The sequence below is a fragment of the Canis lupus genome, chromosome 29 (genome assembly GCF_048164855.1).
Source record: "Canis lupus baileyi chromosome 29, mCanLup2.hap1, whole genome shotgun sequence".
Lineage (NCBI taxonomy): Eukaryota > Metazoa > Chordata > Mammalia > Carnivora > Canidae > Canis > Canis lupus.
Window position 1 is genome coordinate 7,401,381 of NC_132866.1, and position 24,132 is coordinate 7,425,512.

Sequence of the window (24,132 nt, forward strand, 5' to 3'; positions counted from 1 at the left end):
TAAGGCAAGAAGGGTAAAGAAAGGGCAAAGGGCCTGCAATAGCGGAGTCTTGCCCTTATACTAAGAAAACAAGCTTCCTCCAGATCCTGATCCAATCGACTCTTGTTTATACCTTTCAGGCCAGAGCTAGTTAAGCAGCACATTAACACTCTAGTGTGCAGAGCTTTGGGCCTATTATGCTTCCAATTATAAGTCTACAAATCACGTCTGAATTTCTGCTTATATGTGAATCCATTCAATCTTGTATTGCTATAGTAGATGTGGTATAATCCTTCTGAATTTGCTTGTATTAGCTAGGACTCTTTGGTTGCCAGTAACAGAAACACACTTTCAAATGGCTTAAATTTCAAAGGAATGTATTGGCTCACATAACCAGATAGTCCAGCAATTGATGGCTTCAGGCATGGCTGGTTCCAAGGTAGTGTTCTAGGCTCTCCAGCTCTCCATTTCTTGGTTCTTCCTCATGTGTGGGTTGACCTCCTTCTCTCTCAGTGTGGTCAGGCTTTTTCCAGGCAGCTAGGAGAGAGAGCTGTGACAGTTCCAGCCCAATGGAGTCCCAGGTAAACCACATGGTGAAGAACCTTTTCCTCAACTTGGTCTGACATTTCCAGAAAGAACTCTGGCCCTCTTGTATCAGAGCCCCCAAACTCCTCATGTCTGTGTTCAGAGGGACGTGGCCCTATGATGATCCAGCCTGACCTCGGTGCCCTACCAGACCCTGTATTCACAGTCTTACCACACATGGAATTAGGGAGGAGAAGCCTCTCAGCAGAAATCAGGGCACTATTACCAGAGCACTATGGTCTAAAAGTTTGTGTCCTCAACAAAATTCGTATGTTGAAATCCTAATGCCGAATGTGATAATAGGAGGAGATGGGGCCTTTGGGAAGTGATGAGTTCATGAGGTGAAGTCCTCATGAATGGGATTACTACCCTGATAAAAGCAACCCAGGGAGCTAGCTCACCCTTCTATCCTGTGACAGCACTGCAAGAAATCAGGCAGTCTGAAACCTGGGAGAGGTTGCAGCAAACCCAAGCACGCTGGCACCCTGATCTTGGACTCCCAGCTTCCAGAACTGGGAACAGTAGATTTCTGTTGTGTATAAGCCACCCAGTCTGTAGCATTTTGTTTAAGCAGTCCAAATGGATAAGACAAAGAAGGAACAGATACATACTGTGCAGGCAAAACGAGGGCCCCCCACAGGAACATTCTGTTTTTTTTTTTGTTTGTTTGTTTGTTTTTTAAGATTTTACCTCTTTATTCATGAGAGACAGAGAGGGAGGGAGAGACATGGGCAGAGGGAGAAGCAGGCTCCCTGTGGAGAGTCCAATGCTGGACTTGATCCTGACCTGAGCCAATGGCAGATGCTCAACCACTGAGCCACCTAGGTGCTCAGAACCTTCTGTTCTTATCAAAATTTGTCTCCCCTGGAAAGTGAGACCAGACCAAGTAAGGTCTGGGTGGGCCAAGGGGTCTTCCGTGTTACTGAGGTAGGCCATGGTAGAAAAGAAAGAAAGGAGCGAGCCATCAGTCGAGAAGTGCCTCTCAAAGTTTCATGTTCACTAAAATCACCTGAAGAGGGGGATCCCTGGGTGGCTCAGAGGTTTAGCACCTGCCTTTGGCCCAGGGCATGATCCTGGGGCCCCGGGATCGAGTCCCTCATCGGGCTCCCTGCATGGAGCCTGCTTCTCCCTCTGCCCCCCCCACCCCGTCTCTCATGTATAAATAAAATCTTTAAAAGAAAAAATCACCTGAAGGGCATATTCAAACAGAGATTTGGATTCAGGGGGTCCGGGATGGGCCTGAGAACCTGCATTTCTTACAGGCTCCCAAGCAATGCTGATGCTGTTGGTCTCTGGATCTAGATGGATGTTTCTCAATTTTTAAGATACACGTGAATTTCCTGGGGGAACTCATTAAAATCTACATCTGGTTCAGTATGTCTGGGGTGAAAAGAAGTTCTGCATTTCTTTTTAAATTTTTTTTTTAAGATTTTATTTTTAAGTAATCTCTACACCCGACACGGAGCTCAAACTCACAACTCCAAGATCAAGAGTTGTGTGCTCTCCAGACTGAGCCAGCCAGGTGCCCTGAGATGCTGCATTTCTTTTTTTTTTTAAATATTTTATTTATTTATTCATGAGAGACACGAAGAGTGAAGCAGAGACACAGGCAGAGGGAGAAGCAGGCTCCCTGCAGGGAGCCCGATGAGGGACCCAATCCCCAGATCACGCCCTGAACCAAAGGCAGATGCTCAACCGCTGAGCCACCCAGGCGTCTGGAGAGTCTGCATTTCTAACAAGCTCTGTGGTAGGTTGATGCTGCTGGTCCACAGACTATACTTTAAGTAACCAGAGTCTAGATCCTGACTCTAGAATGACCTCTCACGCCTGTGGCAGCTCTGATATTCTATGATCCTGTGATGGGTTTTTTCTTTTTTCTTTTCCTAAAAAGAGATCACTTTGAAGAGGAACATGTTCAAGACTTTGCTCACTTATGTGCACGTTGTTAGGAGAGGTACTGATTGGACAGGCTGTAAATGATGCTCATCACGGGTTCTTCCCTCCTTCCTGTTGCTGCCTGGCAGGGTCTCCTAGCCAACACCGAGGTGAGGCTCGGGCTGTCAGTTCTGTTGCTTTTGTGTGACCCGGGCAAAGGTGTGTGGGAGAGGACACAATGTGTGATACTTTCTCAGGATTTCCATATTTCTTCAGCCTCTCTTTGGCCATGGAGCCACCTGCTTCCTGTTTGTACAAATAGCAGGGAGTTAGTTTTATTTATTTATTTTTCATTTTTAATAATAAATTTTTTTTTTGGTGTTCAATTTGCCAACATACAGAATAACACCCAGTGCTCATCCCGTCAAGTGCCCACCTCAGTGCCCACCACCCAGTCACCCCCACCCCCCACCCTCCTCCCCTTCCACCACCTCTAGTTCATTTCCCAGAGTTAGGGAGTTAGTTTTAGATAAGTATACTGAATTAAGGGGTGCCTGGGTGGCTCAGTCGGTTAAGCATCTGCCTTAGGCTCTAGTTATGATCCTGGGATCCTGGGATTGAGCCCCATGTCTGGCTTTCTGCTCAATGAGGAACCTGCTTCTTCCTCTTCCTGCCCCCCACTTGTGCTCTCTCTCTCTCTCTCTCAAATAAATAAATAAATAAAAATCTTACAAAAAATCTTTTTAAAGATTTTTATTTATTTATTCATGAGAGACACAGAGAGGCAGAGAGGCAGAGACACAGGCAGAGGGAGAGGCAGGCTCCATGCAGGGAGCCTGATGTGGGACTCTGATCCCAGGTCTCCAAGATCACGCCCTAGGCTAAAGGCAGGCGCTAAACCGCTGAGCCACCCAGGGATCCCCACCAAAAAAATTTTTAAGTATGCTGAATTATATGGATCTGGTATCAGACCATCAGCACACTCACATGAGGACTTTTTACTGAAGAGACTACTTCCCAAGGTATGGGTAGGAGTAAGGGGAAGCAGCAAAGAAATTGTACTCAGAGGCTAGCAGTGGTGGAGGCGGAAGCTTTAACACCCTAGGACTTGACTTCTTTATTTTTATTTTTTATTTTTTATTTTTTTAGGACTTGACTTCTTAATACAGGTGCACAAGACCTATAGCTGTAGGACCTGCGGCCTTGGGTGCCGTCACTGCCAACTGGGAGCTGGATAAGGAGAGACTACATAATCTCTTTCCTCCCATCCCTTCTACCCCTACAATTTTCTTTTTTAAAAAAAGATTTTATTTATTTATTCATGAGAGACACAGAGAGGGAGAGAGGCAGAGATACAGGCAGAGGGAGAAGCAGGCTCCATGCAGGGAGCCTAATGCAGGACTTGATCCCAGGACTCCAGGACCACACCCTGGGCCGAAGGCAGGTGCTCAACTGCTAAGCCACCCAGTCTTCCCTACCCCTACAACTTCCTTCTGCAAAGGGCATGGTTGCCCAGCATGCAGGCCTGCTTAAGAGCATAAAAGTTATTCCGCAAAGGCACGGGATTTCCCCTGAGGAAGGAGGACCCATGGAGAACCTAACCATGTGCATACCTACACATTTCTGGGTCCTATTTATATTTTCTTTTATTTTCCTTTTTTAATTTTTTAAAGATTTAAAAAATCTTGTTTATTTGAGAGAGAGTGAGGGTAAGAGAGCACAAGCAGGGTGAGGGACAGAGGGAGAGGGAGAAGCAGACTCCCTGCTGAGCAGGGAGCCCAATGTGATTGCGGAGCTCCATCCAAGAACCCTGGGATCATGGCCTGAGCCAAAAGCAGACATTTAACTGACTGAGCCACCCAGGCACCCCCAAATTTTATTTTCAGCTTAGCCTATACCACCTCTTAAGGTGTGGGGTTTCTGATCCATCTTAATCAGACTATAGGGCTTTGGGTTTATGCTATTGGGCCACTATTTATTCCTTTGGAATCTTCAATCTGCTAAATGCCAGGGTGTTGATGGGCACAAAGACAAATGCTGTGTGGGCTCCAACTTTTCTTTTTAAGATTTATTTATGTATTTATTTATGTATGTATTTATTTATTTATTTATTTGAGAGAAGGAGATAGAGTGAGCCTATGGAAAGTAGGGAGGGGCAGAGGGAGAGGGAGAGAATCTCAAGCAGACTTCCTGCTAAGCGTGATGACCCTGAGCTCATAACCTGGGCCGAAATCAAGAGTCAGACACTCAACCCATTGAACCATCCAGGCACCCCAGTGTGGGTCGCAACTTTAGGAAAGTGCAAGGACCAGACAGTCTGTACCCCATATAGTATGACAAAGGCTGTGCCAATCAGCATCTCTGGACCCTGGCTATTTGAATTCCAAAATGTGAGAGGGCATGGTGAACCTTGGGAAGGCTGTAAGATGATTTACAGAATCAAAGAGAATGCTGGATAACTAGACCTTGAAAAGTACTAGAACCAAAAACTCCAGAGTGAAAATTAGTAGATGACTTCTTTCAGGCATTACTGCTGAGATCAAGCAGCCCCAGTTCAGTGCCATGTTGCTTCAGATTCCCAGGAATCTGGAGAGAGAACATGAAGAGTCCTGCAGGAGCCCACTCCCACTCCATGGCCAGGACAAGGTGGGGCCCTCCTTGGCAGTCCCACCTAGGAAGGAGGGTGATCTGAGCAGAGTCAAACTACCAATGCCAGAAAAGGAATGAGGATGCTTATCAGACAAAAGGAAGTGATGTCTACCAAGGCTGGCTGGAAGGCTGGGCCCCCCTTGGAAAGGAGTGCCAGGGTCAGCTCGGGCAGGGCAGGGCAGGCCTCCCAGAGGAAAGAGCACTCGAACACAAGCGACTTGAAGCTGAAAGCAGGTTCCCCGGCAGGTGTGGGATTGATAGAATATTGCTGGAGCGACACACACAGGTGTGAGAGCAAGCTCTATCCAGGGTTCCTCTCGTTGCCATGACTAGAGTCACCTCAGGGTATGTGATGGTTCATTTTTCTTTTTAAGATTTTATTTATTCATGAAAGACACAGAGAGAGAGAGAGAGAGAGGCAGAGACACAGGCAGAGGGAAGTAGGCTCCATGCAGGGAGCCCGACGTGGGACTCGATCCCGGGTCTCCAGGATCAGGCCCTGGGCTGAAGGCAGGCGCTAAACCTCTGAGCCACCCCAGGCTGCCATGATGGTTCATTTTGTATATCAACTTGACTTGGCCCTAGTGTGTTCAGATATTTGGTCAAACATTACTCTTGGTGTGTCCATGAAGCTTTTAGCGGATGTAAACATTGCAATTGGCAGACTTAATCAAGTAGATTGCCTGCTCCAATATGGGTGGGCCTCGTCCAATCAATTGGAGGCCTAAATAGTGCCCAAGGACTGACTCTCCCCCAAGTAAGAGAGTCCTTGCTGTCTGACAGCGACAGCCTTCAAACTGAGACAAAGGCTTTTTTCCTGCCTTCAGACTCAAACTGAAACATAAGCACTTCCTGGGGCTCGAGCCTGCTGACATTCAGACCAGAACTACACCATTGGCTCTCCTGGCTCTCCAGCTTGCCGACACATCCTGCAGATTTTGGGACTTGCCAACTCTCATAACTGCAGAAGCCACTTCCCTACTTTATTACCTTTTTAAAGATTTTATTTATTCATGAGAGACACAGAGAGAGAGGCAGAGACACAGGCAGAGGGAGAAGCAGGCTCCATGCAGGGAGCCTGATGTGGGACTCCTGGAACTCCAGGATCACGTCCTGAGCCCAAGACAGCCGCTCAACCGCTGAGCCACCCAGGAGTCCCACTTCCCTACTTTAAAAATCTCCGTATTTTGGGGCACCTGGGTGGCTCAGTCAGTGAAGCACCCGCCTTTAGCTCAGGTCATAATCCAGGGGTCCTGGGATCGAGGCCTGCGTTGGGCTCCCTGCTCAGCAGGGGCCTGCTTCTCCCTCTGCCCTCTGTCTCTCTCCCTTCAACTCACACTCTTGCTCTCCTTCAAAAAAATAAATAAAATCTTAAAAAAAAATAAAAATCTCCATCTCTCTCTCTCTCTTTTTGTATATCCATGCAGCAGATTGCAGCTGGCTCCCTGGAGAACCTTGACTAATAAGGGTGGCCCTCATCAACGTGAGGGGGAATGTTTGTAAGGATGCACAGAGGCTCACAGGGAACCCAGAAGCAGCCGTAGGGCTGGCCTCTGGAAGAATGGAGCGCAGACAGTGGCTGGTGCTCGCCCATCTGCCTGTGTCTATCATAGCTTCCCCGCTGTGCTCTGCACATCTGTTCTGTTCTGCTCTCCCGGCTCCCACTGAGTCTCTACTTCCTCACTACTTCCATGCCCATGTGGTCCCACAACAGTCGCCCCATCTCCGTATCTCTTGCCCAGTGAGCTCAAGCACCCACCACTGGCAGGAAACATGTCCATGGGTCTTGATCAGACTCCTGGGATCAGACTCCTGGGACCTAACTGGTCCAGCTCACCTGGTTGAGCTGACTGCTTTAGGCATCCCGGGAATGGGTGTCCCCTCACTCCCAGCCTGGCCCATTGCCCACTCACCGGGACCCAGAGGCTGGGCAGGGCCTCTGAGAAGGCAGCATGCATGGGCAGGAGACCCAGGCATATCTCATAAGAACCGTCACAGCCCAGGGATCAGAGTTGCATAGGCAGTGGGGTTGGATTGTGAAGAACCTCACATTCGGAGCTAAGGCATTTTGTCTTTACCCCGTGGATCACAGTAGCTATGGACATGCCGTGAGCAGTGATGAGGTCACTTGGCGTGAGCACAGCAAGAATAACAGACTTGGGACCCACAGACATGCTAGGGTTTTTTTAAGATGTATTTTTAAAAAAGATTTTATGTATTTATTCATGAGAGAGAGAGAGAGAGAGAGAGAGAGGCAGACACACAGGCAGAGGGAGAAACAGGCTCCATGCAGGGAGCCCGACAACGTGGGGACTCCATCCTGAGACTCCAGGATCATGCCCTGGGCTAAAGGCAGGCGCTAAGCTGCTGAGCCACCCAGGCATTCCATGAAGATGTATTTATTTATTTGAAAGAGAAAGAGAGAGTGTGGGCAGAGGGAGAGAGAATCTCAAGCAGCCTCCCTGCTGAACATGGAGCCCAACTTGGGCTCTATCTCAGGACACCGAGATCACAACCTGATCTGAAACCAAGAGTCGGATGCTTAACCCAGGCGTCCCCACAGATGTGTTTCTGATGGGCTAATTTTTCAACATTTTGAATTGGTGGCCAGCATTTAAAACTTTGGACTTGGGCAGCCCAGATGGCTCAGCGGTTTAGCGCCGCCTTCGGCCCAGGGCCTGATCCTGGAGACTCGGGATCGAGTCCTGCAATATAGGCTCCCTGCATGGAGCCTGCTTCTCCTCTGCCTGTGTCTATGCCTCTGTGTGTGTGTGTGCGTGTCTCTCATGAATAAAAAAATAAAATCTTTAATAAATAAATAAATAAAAACAAAACTTTGGACTCCTCACGTACGAACCCAGCTTCCCAGCTACTTTCGGGCAGCATGGACATCTGGCAGCTCTGATCCCCTCCAGCTGACGTTGCACCCCTAGGCCACAGCCGGGCCCTCGGCTGGGGGTTTGCACACCCAGGCGAGGTGAAGAGCCTGCGGAGGTGGAAGGCTGGAGGCGGGGAGACCAAGGAAAAGAAGTTGAAGGCATGAAATTTAGACACAGCTGTGGGGAACAGAGGGCTTTGACACCTACCTTGCAGGAGACTGCCTCCGAGCGATGGACCGTACTTACCTCCATTCAACACGAAAGCAGGTGCTTCATACACCTGCAAAGTCCCACCTTGCTTCCTCATCTTTATTCTGCGTGTGCCTCCTTGGGGAAGGGCGTTAACATGGCATTCGAAGCTCACGGTCAGCAAGAGCCCAGACTGCACTCATGTCCCTGTTCCTTCTGGCTCTGTCCCTTATCAGTTCTCTCCCCGTATGTCCTCATCTTGTCACTTGGTATTTCCCACCCGTCCCCCCATTCTCCTTCTTCCACTTACATGTCTCTACTTTTCCAGGTGCCCAGAGCAATTTGGTTTGCCTGGAAATTCCCTTGTCTTGGGCTCCTCCCAGGAGTATCTTGGAACGTTAAAAAACAATGAACATAAGAAATGCCAAAGCTGGATCACCAGCGTACCCTCCCAGGCAGGGCTGGGCTCAGGTATTTTCCGGCAGGTCTTCTTACACATCCCAGCTCTCTGTGTAACTTTGAAGGAAAACCATTCGATAAATGTCTATGATTAGATTTCACCCTGGGGCAGGAATGTGATTCCCTTAGTTCTGAAATCTCACCGCTCCGGGGTCAGATCCCAGCTTTACCACTTCCTAACTCTGGGGTCGTGGACAAACTGGCGACAATACCAGTGCCTGCTGTGTGGGGTTGTGGGGAAGGATTGGATGAAATAACCCAAAATGAGCGAAGAGCTTAGCCAAGTGCCTGGTCCAGAGCAAATTCCCAAAAAGGATCATCATCAGAAGCAATTAACATGTATTCTACTTATCAATATAACTGCTGCTTTATCCTCTTTGATGCTTCCCCAACATTTCTGAGATAAAGAAGTTGATTTTTTTTAAAGTTGTTTTTTTTAACCTGTTGATTTCCAAGAAAAAATATTGATTTCTTAAAGCAAAATATGTTGAGTACCCATCTTTCTTTTGGCTGCAATGGGGTTCAGTGGGAAGGCTACCCTTTGAGCTTTCACAAATCAAAGTCTCCGAGGTGGGTTTTTAAAAGGAATACTTGCTCTGCTTGGCAGCCAGAGTTCAAAGCCCCGGTGGGAAACTGTAAATGCTACCCTTTAATTGTAAATGAACTCTCCAGGGCAACAAGGGGTGTGGAGTCAAGTAAACATTAACACCTGATTCTGCTACTATCAGTAGTTCCCTTTTACAACCCAGAGCCTCACACACACACACACACACACACACACACACACACATACTCCCCGTTTTGCAGAATGGTTTTGAATTGAAATATACTTTGGGGAAAGCTGGCCGAGGTCCCAAGTAATGGGGTTGCCCACACGGCCACCCCGCAGTTGACTTCTCTCCTTCTGTCACCAAGCCCTGCCTTATGAAGCTGTCTCTTTGGCATATATGTCTTACCCAGGGGGCTGGCCCAAACTGCAGGGTTTTACCTAGAGAATTTGTTTATTTTATTTCAGGAACATAAGATTTTATCTAAGGTGCTTTGACACAGCTCATAATATTGCTCTCCCTCTGCATAAACAGCAAATTCTTTCCATGCTCACCCTGTGCACGTCTCAGGCAGCAGCTCTTCAAGGCTGTGCTGGAATTATAGGCCACTTTGTTTGTGGAATAGCTCGGGAAGCTTGGCACCATCGATTTGCATCAGTGCCTCCGGAATAGCCTTTGCCTTCTCCTTAAAGATACTATCTAAACTGTGAAATTCATTAAATAGCCCCAGAAATGGATCAGGTTATTTAACACAACATCCCTAATGGCGCAATATCTCAGCTGTCTGCACTGATAGCGAACATTGTCTTGGATAGTGTTATCAGCCCAGGACACCCGCTATGAATATTGATCCTGAGCTTGTTACAGCCATCACTTGCCATCAGGACAGGTCAGGGTTGGAACCCACCTAGCATCAAAGCAATTTAAAGACAGCACTCAGGCAGAATGTTAATGCCCATGTTGAAAAAACAAATCAACTCCATGCACAGAGGGAAGGCAGCTTGCTGGATATGGATATATTTATTATATAGGGACACCTCGTGTAGAGATACACGTGTGAGGATGTTAGTGAGTGAACACAAGGCCAGATTGTACCTATGGGAGGTCTCGCTAGCTCCTGGTCATTTACAAAGCAGTGGCCAGAAAGACAATTCCCTAAGGCCCCCTTCCCCTCACCAAATTGATGAATTTTGCCTATTTGTTGGGTGGAGGAATTTCTAAGTTGGGTGAGTAAGAGGGCATATTTTCTATTCCTTCAATGTTGATGGGAGACAGAAAGGTGTTTCTAATGAGTCATCTATTTCCAGAAGCCACACGCATAACTTGTGCTGGACTGAGCTCATATATCAGAAATATAGGGGGAAAAATAAAGGCCAGGAAAATTAAAAATAGCTAAAAGAAGTCCTTAAAGATTGAGTCTTTAAAAACATGGTTTCTCTGTGCTCTTGTCTTTGTCTCCAATTTGTTGCTTCTCCCTTTGCTGCTCCTCTTCTAAATTTAATACCTATCGACCTCGAAGGAAAGGTGATTCATATCTTTTAAACAAAAAAATTTTGAGCCATTTTATAAAGTGAAATGAAAATGACCCAGATGGAGGTTGCTCCTGGCTGACTGTCTCTGTCGCCCTGGTTTGGGTACAGGGTGCCTCTGGAATGCCAGCCCACCTACCCAGGGGGGAAATGGCTGCAAGGTTGCTAACAAGAGAACAGATAAGAAGACAGATCGTGGGATGCCACAAATATCCCTTCTAGAGCTACCTTAAGGTATCTATTTCTACCCTGAAGAACCTAAATGTGGAAGAGAAGTGAATGTGGGTGGGAAAAAAGTAAAAGGAGGCTGGGATCAATATGGGGCGGGAGGGAGAAAGAAAAGGATATTAAAAAAAAAATCAAGTGAGATCTGGGTGAGAAAGAGTTGTCAAAACAGAAAGCAAAGTTACCCTATCAGTATGTGTTCCGGAAGGTTCTGTGATGTGCAATCCAAGTTCCTGGGTGCCACTGTTTATTTCCAGGGCCACCTTTTCTTTGGTTTTCACAGGGCGTGCATTCCCTCTGGTGGGAGGTGGGCCAGGGGGGCTGGGGCAGGCACTTCCCTTCCTGCCTTCCCGTAAAAGCACAATCCATCATAGCTTTAGGACCAGGGCCGGTTTGAATTTCGGCAGGGCTTTAAAATCGGCAGGGAATACAGGGGCCGCCTCTGGGAGGGGCCACAGGTTTGAATGAGAAAAGCTACAAGGGGCCGGCACGTAGGGTCTTCCCTTCAATAACAGATGGGATTAACAGCGCCCCACCCACCCCCGCACTTTAATGAGGGAGTTTCTCCTCCTCTTCCTACTGCTACCTTCTCGGACAATATTAATTGCCAAGTCATTGTTTGGAAGCCCCATGGGGGCAGGGAAGAAAGGAGCAGCAGAGTTAGAAGTGGTTCTGGGCAGAGGGGTAGGAGAAGCCTCAGAATCTGCCGCTGGGGCAAATGATCCCTGCTCCTAGACTGACCCCCAAGCCACAAAAAGAAAAAGGAACGTTAGGATGGGCCTGGCTGCTGGAAGTTTCAGGAGTCCACGGGATGGGGGGGGGGGGGGGGGGGGGAGGGAGACCCGCTCCATCATCCCTGTTCTCTGACCTTAAATTCAAACCAGACAAGCATCTTTGAATCTTTTTTCTTCTTGGGGCTAGAAGGGGAGGTGGGGCCAAAGACGCAGCCTGGGTCCCAGGGACCCAGTTTCTGTTGCGAATGATTGAATCTGTGACTGTGAAGAAGGACTGGAGGGCCTCAGGGTTGTGCCTGGCGACTCAGCCAGGGCAGCCTCCCCCCCCCCCCCCCCCCCAGCCACCTGGCTCACCTGCCTTACCTGGCTCACCTAGCTCACATGGCTCTGAACCCGCAAGGCGCCAAGGTTTCCAAAGCGGCGGGACACCCTAGCGGGGGCCCCTATCCCCCCCTACTCCTCTCTGACCCCCCGCGGTTAGCCCCCCGTTTGGGGCAGAAGGGAAAGCCTGGGACACAGGGCAGGTTTCGTCTCCCTCCGTTTGGGACAGGGCAGGATATACTGGAAAGGGTCCCGGAAAAGAAGACCTCTCGGTTCAAATCCGGCCGAGGTCACCGGTCAACCGTAACCTCGGGCAAGGCTCTTCTCATCTCTGATTCTCAATTTCCTCATCTTTATTTTTTTTAAGATTTTTATTTACTGGGATCCCTGGGTGGCGCAGCGGTTTGGCGCCTGCCTTTGGCCCAGGGCGCGATCCTGGAGACACGGGATCGAATCCCACGTCTGGCTCCCGGTGCATGGAGCCTGCTTCTCGGTCTCTGCCCCGCCCCACCCCGTGTGTGTGTGTGACTATCATAAAAAAAAAAAAAAAAAAAAAGATTTTTATTTACTTATTCATGAGACACACACACACAGAGGCAGCAACCTAGGCAGAGGGAGAAGCAGGCTTCCCGCAGGGGCCTGATGTGAGGACTGGATCCCAGGACCCCAGGATCGCGCCCCGAGCCAAAGGCAGACGCTCAGCCCCTGAGCAACCCAGGTGCCCTCAATTTCCTCATCTTTAAATGGGGACGAAGGTCTTGCCAGGCCGCTCCCACCTCAGAGGGATGCTCAGAGAACCCAGTGAGACCGCGCAAGCCCGGGGGCTTTGTAAACTGTAAATCGTGAGAACCTTAGAGCTTTTAAGCCGCGGTGGCCAGCTCTGAGGCCCTCACTGTGATTCCCCGGCGGGGCAGGAGGTGTGCAGAGCACTGCCTTCCAGTACATCGCTGCCGGCCTTAATTACATCCCCAGTTCAGAGTCACCGGGGAGAAGTCACAAACCCGAGCCCGAGGCAGCGTGTGCATGGGGGAGGGGGGATCCCCAGGAGGGAACCGGCCCGCGATCCCTCGCTCGCGCACATCCGGAGTCCCCGCGGGCCGGGCGGAGGCGCGCGGAGCCTGCGGCGAGGTACGGGCGGGCGCGCGCACCGGGCTCACGCGGGCGCCCCCGTGCCGAGGCGAGCTGCCCCCGCGCGGCGCGGGGCAGGCCCGGGGCAGCTGCGAGCGCGCCCCGCACGTGGCGGGGGTCTGGGCCGCGCGAGTGCCAATCCCCGCGCAGCGCCCCCGCCGCTCCGTCCCGGCCCCGCCCCCGCGTGCCCCTCCCCAGCTCCACTTGGCCGCCTGGACCCTCCTCCCCGCTGGAGAGCCGCGGCCCAGCCACAGCCGCAGGCGAGCCCGAGCGCGGCCGTCCCGGACCCCGCGCCGCCGGCCTCGGGCCCGCGGGCGGCGGGCATGCTGGCATGGCAGGACGGCGGGGCCAAGGCGGCTCCCTCCCACCACAAGATCTCCTTCTCTGTCCTGGACATCCTGGACCCGCAGAAATTCACCCGCGCTGCGCTCCCGGCCGTGCGCCCTGCTCCCCGGGAAGCCAAGAAAAGTTTGGCAGAGGCCGACGCGGGGAAGGACGCCAGCCCAGGGGACTCAGCTCGGCAGCGGGAGCCCTCGGGTAAGGACGCGAAGCGGCCCCGGGTCCCGGGAAGCCCCAGCCCAGGTGATGCGATGGGGGGCGGGGGGGGGTTGGGACGTGGGTGGACAACCAGGGACCGATGAGTGGTCGTTAGCGGAGCCTTCACCAAAGAGAGAAAGCGCACAGGACAAGGTGCAAAGTGTCGCCTCGTCTCTGTGTTGGAACTAAATTGAGGCAGAAGAGAGCCCCCCCCCCCCCGCCCCCGCATCCTGGGTCAGGGATTTGCCTACCCAAGTCCGTCCCTGCTCACCGGCCAAGCCACTAAGCAGCACAGCTGTTTTGCTCGCGCTGGAAACTAAACCGCCAGCGTCCACCTTATCCAGGCCCATTCACTGATGGGGCATTTGGTGCACCCAGCACGTGCCAGGGCCTAGAGCAGAGACTAAGATAAAAGTCATGGAAAACTTCAGAACCTGCGAGGTGTACACAGCATCATGAATATTGCCCCCATTTTACGGATCAGGGAGCTGAGGCTAAATCACGCGTCGGTGTCTTGGAGTGCGAGGTCAGGTGGGCGCACCTAGTGCCCACTTCCAGCCAACTAGACACCTGCAGAGATTCCGCTGCCCCACGCGCCCGGCCCTCTCTCCCCAGACCCAATCGTCGACTGGGGCGGGAGCAGGGGTGGGGCGGGGTGATGGGAGGCCTTTGGTCCTTTCTCCTGGAAAGCTTTTCACTTACTCCTGACTCTGGCGGGCACCCGATGAGAGGTCTGCGAGAGTTTGTGTCTGGAAGGACGGACAAAAGACAGCGGGATCCGTGCTGGGTGGAGCGTGGGCACGAGGTTCCCTGGAGGGACGCGGAGTCAGGGGCGCAAGTCCGAGGGAGGCTGGATGCGGCACAGCATCCCCCCCCCCCCACTTCTCCTCCCTAAGTTTGGCAGTGATTGTCTGGGGTCTCGGGGCGCCTCTGGCGGCTGTGCTTGGGCCCGGGCAGTCCGCCCGGTAATTGTTCCGATCGCCCCTCCGAGGGGCTGCGCTCCCCTCCCCCCACAGCCATGATCGATATTCTATTACTGGAGCCTGCATATCTCCTGCCCGCAGCTTGCAGGTACCGACTTCAAACCCCCTTTCCCTGTCTGATCCTAATATTGTTCGATTAAAACTTACCTTTAATAGATGACATCTATCGATCCGGTCCCGCACAAATCTGAAACTCTATTAACACGGCAGGAGAGAGAAGATGGGAAAGAGGGAATTTCACTTTAAAGGGGGGAGGGGGGGGGGAAGGGAGCTTAATAACTTCTTTTTTAATTGCTAGGAGTTCCAGACCAAAATAGGCTTCTAGGGACTAGGGAGGGAGACTGAGGCCTGAACGCACCCGACATCTCGATGTCTCCATCCATGTACAGTGCTCCCACCCGCCCGATACCGTGCAATATGGTTATTATATATTCTTAATGGGGGATCGTCATTCATTCATTCATTCATTGCAAATTCATTTCTTGGACGTCCACTAGATAGCAAGTGCGTAAAGGGCAAGAGGCCACCGCACCCCTAAACCCCAGCTCCTGGGAAGGGTTTGCGAGGGTGCGTGCCCGCGGGGTGGTGGAGGGAGCGAGAGGCGGGGGATGCGCAGGGCTGGGGGCGCTGGAGAAGAGGGCGGGGGGGGGGGAGGGGGGTCCGGCGACCCCGAGGGGCTGGGTCGTTCCGGGCTTCCGGTCACGCTCCGCTTCTCCGCTAGATGCTGCGGACCGCGGCGCGGGCGCGGCGTCCCCCTTGGAAGGCTCGGAGGCCGAGGAGGCGGAGGACGAGGACGAGGAAGCCGAGGACGCGGGCGCGCGGCGGCCGCACGGGCGGGCTGAGCGCCTGCAGGCGGCCCCGGCGCGCTCCCCCGAGCCCCGGGCGGCGGCGCTGGCGGCGGCGGAGCGCGGCCCCCGCGGGCTCGCGGGCTCCCCGGGCTCGCCCGGCTCCCCGCGGCCCCGGCGGCGGCGCGCCGAGCCCCGCTGCGCCAAGCCGAGGCGCGCGCGCACCGCCTTCACCTACGAGCAGCTGGTGGCCCTGGAGAACAAGTTCCGGGCCACGCGCTACCTGTCGGTGTGCGAGCGCCTGAACCTCGCGCTGTCGCTCAGCCTCACCGAGACGCAGGTCAAAATCTGGTTCCAGAACCGGAGGACCAAGTGGAAGAAGCAGAACCCGGGCGCCGACGGGGCGGCGCAGGCGGGGAGCGGCGCGCCCCAGCCCGGGGCGCCGGGGCCGGCGGCGGGCGCGGGCGGCGGCGGCGGCGGCGGCGGCGGCGCGGGGGGCAGCCCGGGAGCGCCGGGCCCCGCCGCGCTGCCCTTCCAGACTTTCCCCTCCTACTCGGCGGCCAACGTCCTCTTTCCGGCCGCCAGCTCCTTCCCGCCGCCGGCCGCAGCCGCCGGGGGCCCCTTTGCATCCTTCCTCGGGCCCTCCTACCTGAGCCCTTTCTACGCCCCGCACCTGTGAGCCCGGCGCCTCTCGGGCCTCTCGGGGCCCACCGGGTCGGAACTCACGAGTGACTGGCGTGGTCGGCGGCTCCCGGTTCCACCGCGGGCGCCCACGCGCAGGGACCGCCCCCTCGTGGCGAGCGGCTGTCTGCGCGCCCCTTGGCTCCCGGCCGTCGGGAGGCGCCAGCAGGGGGCTCGGCCGCGCCCGCTCCGGCCTTAACCCCCTCGACTCTCCCGCCCGCCCCCCGAACCCACGCGGGCCACGGAGGGGGTCAAGGAGGGGCCCGGCATCCCGGCCGTCCTCTGCGCCTCCCGCTCCTGCACCGGGCCCTTCTCCTCCGCTCAGGCTCCGTTCAGCTCTGGGGGCTGCGTGTCCCGAGCAGGGATGGAGATTCGGGGAGCCAAGGCTTCCTCCTGCCCGCCCGTCGCTCACGCTAGGATGGAATCTTCTTCCAACATTTTAGCTCCCTCGGAGGGTAAGCAGCCTCCCCCCCTTCCCAAGCGGATTGTTTCCCTTTTCATACTCGATGTTTGGCCCAAACCCAGCGGTTCCTCCCAGATACTGAACGAGCTGGGTCCACGAGCACACACTGCCGCTGTGAAATGGACTATTTTTAAATGCACAAAACTGCACATTTTTAGATCTTCGTTTCAGATTGGGACTTGAGCGCAGTTCTTGTTCCAAACAGATTCCCCACAGGCTGTCCCTGAGAGAATAGGCATTTTACTTTTCTAAGAAGACCAGAAGTTTCTGCTAAGAAATGGTAGTAACTTTCCGGCTAGACTTACCTGCTCACGCACATGCGGTTCCACGGTCCTGCAGATTTTGAGAGCAGCTTTGACCAACCAGGCCAAGGCCTCCCTTGCTTAAAAATGTTAATGAACGGACTAGTGGCTCAACCAAAATCTTGACGTCTATGCCTCAGGCTGCCTGTTTTGCTTTGCAGTATTTGATTTGCAATATTTGATACTTTTCATACATCTGTCCTGGCCTTGCCTACTCTCCCAAATAGTGAACAGTGCCGAGAGAGCACAGCCCTCCTGCTACACACGAAAGTCATGAATCAGACTATTTTTTAAAGGCACAAACTCGACATTTTTAGAGCTTCATCTAGAGCAATCCTTGTTCCAAACAGACTCTAGGATGGCATGACATGCGAAAGATTGTCAAGGGTGTGAAAGAAGTAGTTCTTGGGCTGCAGGAGGGCCTTGGAAGCAAAAACATTTCCATCATGGATCCAACCGTGGGAACTTAACGCATGGCCCTTCGTTGAAACTGTTACTTTTATTATGTCCTTGAAAAAACTAGCTGTTTTATAAAATTCTCATGTCAGATCTGTTTGGAATACTGCCCTTAGTTTTCTAGGTATTATGTTTGGAGCTCACATCTCAGAAACCCCAATGTTCCCAAATCAGGTCACATCTATCTCATTCTCACCTTTGTTATTTGAGGCCCACTGACACCTACACAGACACCATACTGCTTACTCCTCATTGATAGCCTGTGCCATTAACAATTTAATGAGCAAAGGCTTCTAAGCAAACCCAGTTTGGTGTCATGAACACATGATATAATTTTAAAATGTCTAGTTCTGTTATAATCAGGAATGATAGAAGATTTCCCCTGCTTCTGATAAATTAAATGAAAACTTCCTATTCACAGGACTCTTACAAGATTTGAGAATGGGTATCATTTAATTACATATCCTGTACTAATTACTCTTTTCCTTCTATGTTAAAGAAGAGTGTCCCCAAACAACACATTGTGACTTTCTAGAAGACAATTGATGCCAGATGAGATTAGAAATGCAGTTACTATAGATGAGAATGTTTGATTCACTTTACCTTTTGAGAAACACTCCCTCAATAACTGTTCATTGGATTTTGAAAAGCAACAACCCATGTGTCATGAACAGGCAGTCCAGGTGCACAGAGGCAAGATCTGTAACGAGAAACTGAATTTCTGTAAGATGTGGGAAACATTCCATCTCTCTCAGGTGCCAGAGTCACAGAAGACGCCAGTTGAACAGAAAGGGACTAGGGAGGGAGGTGGGAGCTTATCTGTCTGTGGACTAGCATGGAGTGCTGTCATTCCTCATTTTTCTTGTTTCTACAAATTGTAGCAGTCACTCCAAGTATGTGACTTTGGACTTCTGCTGCTTCGAAAGGCCCAGTGGCTTTCCAACCAAATCCTTAGACTCAATCTATTGATGTGTTTGTCTAATAAATCCTTTTTTTGTAATGATTTCTCATTTAACTATTTCTTGTTCTCTGTTGGCCAAGTTTTTTTTTTTTTAAGATTTTATTTATTTATTCATAGAGACAGAGAGGCAGAGACACAAGCAGGCATCATACTGAGAGCCTGATGTGGGACTCGATCCAGGGTCCCCAGGATCACGCCCCAGGGCTGCAGGCGGCGCTAAACCGCTGCGCCACCGGGGCTGCCCTGTTGGCCAAGTTTTAAACTAATTTTATAATTATTGGAGTTTGTATAGGATATGTCTCCCTCTCCCTGCTAGTCTCCATAAATAGAGGGTATTTGTACCATGCTACTTTTTCATGCCACGCTAGATGCTTTTCCAAACCCATGCTAGATAAACACATAGTAGCCGTACCACTGGCAGGCAGTATATACAAACACACAGGGCCATTTTCATGGCAAAAGTGAAGCATCTTACAGAATTTTATTAGTGGTGACAAAATTAGATCAACACCTAGGTACCAGATTTTTGGGACATTAACTTCTTAGACTCACAAGTTCTTAATACCCCCATGAAGAGCCTGGCAAATTACTTTTTAGGCTTGGGGTGTCCAATGGGCATAGATTTCTTTTCTCTTCTTTTATATTTTATTTATTTATTTATTTGACACAGAAAGAGAGCACAAGCAGGGGGAGAAGCAGACTGCCTGCTGAACAGGGAGCCCCATGTGGGACCCTGTCCCAGGACCCTGGGATCAGAACCTGAGTTGAAGGCAGATGCTTAACCAACTGAACCACCCAGACACCTCTGGTCATGGACTTCTGCTGTTAAAAATGACCATTGCAGGGCAGCCCAGGTGGCTCAGCGGTTTAGCGCCGCCTTCAGCCCAGGCCATGATCCTGGAGACCCGGGATCGAGTCCCACGTCGGGCTTCCTGCATGGAGCCTGCTTCTCCCTCTGCCTCTCTCTTGCTCTCTCTGTGTCTCTCATGAACAAATAAATTAATTAATTAATTTAAAAAATGACCATTGCAGATCCCCCACTTGAAACCACACAGCCAAGGAGCTACATGTGTTTAAGGGAGGGAGTGGAGAGCATACCATACATTGAGAAATCCCCATCCATTTTATTGGCACAGATCAATTTGGTGTATTTGTCTTTTTAGAAATAACTAATAAGAACCTAATTACCTAGCTTTAGGGGCGTGGGCATCAGCCTCTCTGCCCAGTGGGGAGTCTGCTTCTCCCTCTCCCTCTCTTTCTGTGCTTTCTCTCCCTCTCTCAGATAAATACATAAAATGTTAAAAAAAAAAAAAAGGAACCAACTTAATTAGCTTTAAACATTATGAGTAGGCTAAAAGATATTCTCCAATAAATGCTAATGAGTACACTTAAAAATCTAATTCCACCTTAAAGTCAGTAAAGGGAAGCATCTAAGGGTCAATGAAGTGGGAAGAGCCACTTAGGGAAAGAGATACAGGAAGTGCCCCCTCCACCTTCAGCTGGGAGCCTGAGGCAGATCCCAGAGGAGCCCAGCTATGTAGACAAAGGGAGAGCCTTGGAGGAGGGTCGCTCTTGGAGGGGGGCAGCCGGAGAAAGCCTTACTTGCCACACCTAACCCTCCGTGGTTCTCTTGGGCTGTGGTTTTCAAGGGCTATAGAGGAGGCCCTTGGCCTCTGAATGGCTGGGCTTAAAGCCACTTCCAACTCTGAGTCCATATGTGAATTTGGCAAGTTCCTCCTGTCTTTGGGGCTCCATTCCCTCACCACATGCCTAGCTCAGGGGACTACAGTCTTTGTGCTGAAAACACTTAGCTCAGTGCCTGGCACAATGAAGGTAGCTGTTATTCCACTTGAAGCTAGAAAGGACATTAAGCACGCTGTACCTAGCCCAACCACCTCATTTACCACATTTTTATTGCAGTATAATAAACGTTCAGAAAACTGAAAATACCAGATGTGTACAGCTTGGTGCATTTTTACAAAAAGAGTACACCTGGCTGGCTCAGCTGGTGGAGCATGCGACTCGAGCTCAGGGTTGTAGGTGGAAGCCCCATTTTGGGTGTAGAGATTACTTAAAAATAAAATATTAAAAAAAATTCACCCTTAATCATCACTCAGATCAAGAAACAGAACAAATGAGCCCCTAAGAGACCCCTTGGGTCCCTTTCCAATAATTACCTCCCCTAGGGTAACCACTATCCCGACATCTAACCACATCGATTCATTGTGTCTGGTTTTCTTTTCTTTTAATTATAAAAATGGAATCCTACAGTATGTACTCTTCTGTGCCTGGATGTCTTTGCTCAGCATTTCTTATGAGTTTCATCCATGTTGTGCGTTATTCATTCCTATTCCGGTTGGTGTGTTATTGTATACACAACTTATTTATCCGTTCTGCTATTGGTGGGTAAGCAAATATTCTTTCATTATTTTTTTAAAGATTTTATTTATTTATTCATGAGAGACACAGAGAGAGAGAGAGACAGAGACACAGGCAGAGGGAGAAGCAGGCTCCAAGCAGGGAGCCCCACGTGGGCCTTGATCCCAGGTCTCCAGGATCAGGCTGAAGGTGGCGCTAAACGGCTGAGCCACCCAGGCTGCCCGTTCTTTCATTATTTTGATTATGGTCTTACACACTTCTTTTGGTAAATGTATCTTCATACTTTCATCGGTAATATAGCAGTGGGGTTATTGGGTGCACATACACAGGGCTTTAGTAGATACAGCCAATCCATTTTTTGGTTGTAACAATTTACATCCCCACCTGCAAGGAAGGAGAGTTGTAGGTGTTCCACATCCTCCCAACACACAGGAATGACCACCTTTATCATGTGATGATCCTGGAAGTAATCACTTCGCCTTTTGGCTAACATCAAGTGTTGATGATTCTGGAAGATATGTAGTAGTATCACATTCTGGTTTTAAATTTCATTTCCCAGTGAGTAACGATGTTGATCATCTCTCCATATGCCAGTTGGCCGTTGGGGATCTGTTTTGGTGAAGTGCCTGGTCAGATCCGCCTGCTGATAAAATAAACGGAGTCTTGGGATGCTTGGGTGGCTCAGTGGTTGAATGTCTGCCTTCAGCTCAGGGCGTGATGCCAGGGTCCTGGGATCAAGTCCTGCATCAGGCTCCCCACAGGGAACCTGCTTCTCCCTCTGCCTATGTCTCTGCCTCTCTGTGTGTCTCTCATGAATAAATAAATAAAATATTTTTAAATAAATAAATAAATAAATAAATAAATAAATAAATAAATAAATAACTGAGTCTTAGAGGAGGTGACTCACATAAGGTCATCTGTATTACCTAAGAAACTGAGACTCAGTGAGGTTTTGTGACTAGCCCAAGGTAACACAGAGAGTAAGAGAAGAGCAGAGGGCAACCTGGGTGGCTCAGTGGTTTAGCACCTGCCTTCGGCCCAGGGTGCAATCCTGGAGACCTGGGATCGAGTCCTGTGTCAGGCTCCCTGCATGGAGCCTGCCTCTCCCTCTGCCTGTATCTCTGCCTCTCTGTGTCTCTCATGAATAAATAAATAAAATATAAAAAATAAAAGAGAGAGAGAGAGGGAGAAGAGCAGAGCCTAAAAGCTGGGCCTAATGACTCCAGGATGATTTTTTTTTAACTGGGAATATTCACAGGGTCTCAAATATCAGCCCATAAATTATTATATTAATTACAAATGGAAATGGGTTTCTTTACAGTGGTGAAATCTGGAGGATATTCCTTGACCAACTAATCACATTCATTCACATCACCAAAATTAGACAAATTAACATCATGTCCCTCCTGGTGTAATCGGGATGATTTAAATTGTACATCAGGCCACCAATCATATACAAGTATTTAGTAAAGTATTTTTTTTTTTTTAATGATCTGATAGCTATTTGGGCTATTTGTAGTTACAGTGTCAGTATTAGAAAGAAAGGGTATTCCATTGCTCGTCCTTCCTCTGTCCCCTGCCTCTTTCCTTCCTGCCACAGACATGTACGGAGTACCCATTGTGTGCCAACTGTTGTGGATGGTGGGAATTTATTAAGCAAATGAGTCCCCAGGCACAGGGTAGATTACACTCTGTGTATCTCTATTTTTTCTGTGACCATGGTAGTTTATGGAGCCAAAAAAGAGGACGACCCTTTATTTCCTCTCTACCGTGTACTAGCTCTGCAATCTGAGGTGAATTTTTGCAAGTTTTTTGAGCCTGAGAGGTGCACAGTACACTCTCAGCAAATGTTAAGGTTCTCCCTGCCAATGTATAAATTGGCTTATGTAGGTAGCTGACTGAGCCAGCCAGGTGCCCCGGGACTGCATTTTAAATAAACGCTCTTCCAGGCAGCTGCTAATCACACAGTGCTCATCCTTCGCAAGATTTAACCTGGCCAAGAACACTGGGGGCGGGAGAGAACAGTAGACAGTCCACACAAAATAGCTGAGTGGACAATCTTAGAAAATGATTTATTTTACGAAATCGATTCCCTTCTTTGAACCATTTTGTTTCGTGCATAGTTAATACGTTTACAAAATGTTCTCTTTGCTTCTAAATAACTTGCAGATCCGAAGGTAGAAGAGGCCAGGTGTGGGGGAGATTTAGATAGCACTTACAAAGCACCATATCCACGAGATCCAAAATTAACACGGATGTGCAGGAAGGTTTAAGAATAACCATAAAAAGGCTAGTTTATTTAAAAAAAAAGATAAATAAATAAATAGCTAGTTTATTCCCTTTTTGAAAGTTCTCTTCTGGGGCACCCGGGTGACTCAGTGGTTGAGCATCTGCCTTTGGCTCAGGTTGTGATCCCAGGGTCCTGAGATTGAGTCCCACATCGGGCTCCCTGTATGGAGCCTGCTTCTCCCTCTGCTTATGTCTCTGTCTCTTTCTCTGTGTCTCTTCATGAATAAATGAATAAAATCGGGATCCCTGGGTGGCGCAGCGGTTTAGCATCTGCCTTTGGCCCAGGGTGCGATCCTGGAGACCCGGGATGGAATCAAATCCCACGTCAGGCTTCCAGTGCATGGAGCCTGCTTCTCCCTCTGCCTGTGTCTCTGCCTCTCTCTCTGTGTGTGCCTATCATAAATAAATAAAAATTAAAAAAAATAAATGAATAAAATCTTAGGAAAAAAAAGAAAGTTCTCTTCTTTCACAACTGCATTTTCTTCTAAGGGATTCTAGTTTTGCATGGGAGATTCTCTTTGGTACATCATCATTGTGGCTGGCTAAGTAACTCCAAGTTCTCAGGGATTCAGGGATTCAAAATATTTAGTTCCTATGAATATATCTATGGGAAGAAGGAAACCAATCAACTCCTATTGGAACCTAAAAATCCCCACTTCCCTTTAAGCAAGATTCTGATGGAATCTTTCTAAAGACATCAAAGTTCAAGCCTGTCTCTGATTTGAAATTAGCTTCCTTCCATATAAATCAGTACAGTAATATTGGTGAATTGGAGCAAATGGCAGTTATTCAGGAGATATCAAAAAGATACCATGTCTTATCTGATAAATTCACAAGCTGACTTAATAAAAATACCTTACATGTGAGTCACACTTCTTAATCTCTCAAAACACTTTAAGTTCTTTAAGCTTATTTATTTATTTTTAAAGATTTTATTTTTTTATCTGAGAGAGAGCGCGCATACAAACCGGGTGAGAGGCAGAGGGAGAAGCAGACTCCCAGGTGAGCAGGGAGCCCAATGTGGGGCTCCATCCCAGGACTCCAGGATCATGACTTGAGCCGCAGGCAGCAGCTTAACGGACTGAGCCACCCAGGTGCCCCAGTTCTTTTCAATGTGTAAGTAGGAGTGGCCATTCTGTGTTAAGCCATTGAGGAATCCCAGATTATTTTGCACAGCAGCTAGAGTACTGTACTTT

The 24,132-nt window shown here is 49.9% G+C and overlaps 1 protein-coding gene and 1 long non-coding RNA gene across 3 annotated transcripts; one reads left to right on the forward strand and one right to left on the reverse strand.

Moving 5' to 3' along the window:
* Positions 1–339: 339 nt before the first annotated feature.
* Positions 340–16,170, reverse strand: LOC140620727 (uncharacterized). Of its 2 annotated transcripts, XR_012020447.1 has the most exons (6): positions 16,079–16,170; positions 14,768–14,815; positions 14,340–14,447; positions 13,909–14,040; positions 7,946–8,545; positions 1,715–2,745 (listed from the first exon to the last, which is right to left on the reverse strand). It is a non-coding gene; the product is annotated as an uncharacterized lncRNA (long non-coding RNA). The 2 variants fall into 2 exon arrangements; XR_012020446.1 differs by lacking the exons at positions 13,909–14,040; positions 14,340–14,447; positions 14,768–14,815; positions 16,079–16,170 and adding an exon at positions 340–516 and having other exon boundaries at positions 2,496–2,745; positions 7,946–11,711.
* On the forward strand, positions 13,324–18,322 carry NKX1-2 (NK1 homeobox 2). The gene is made up of 2 exons (XM_072804973.1): positions 13,324–13,637; positions 15,342–18,322. The coding sequence occupies exons 1-2, from the start codon at positions 13,424–13,426 to the stop codon at positions 16,082–16,084; spliced, it is 957 nt and encodes a 318-aa protein (XP_072661074.1). The 5' UTR covers positions 13,324–13,423; the 3' UTR covers positions 16,085–18,322.
* Positions 18,323–24,132: the final 5,810 nt, after the last annotated feature.

Excerpts from the sequence above, each read along its gene's own strand:
- NKX1-2 (XM_072804973.1), top strand. The coding sequence starts at position 13,424 with ATGCTGGCATGGCAGGACGGCGGGGCCAAGGCGGCTCCCTCCCACCAC. Across the intron at positions 13,638-15,341 it reads TCGGCAGCGGGAGCCCTCGG|ATGCTGCGGACCGCGGCGCG; the intron begins GTAAGGACGCGA and ends CTTCTCCGCTAG.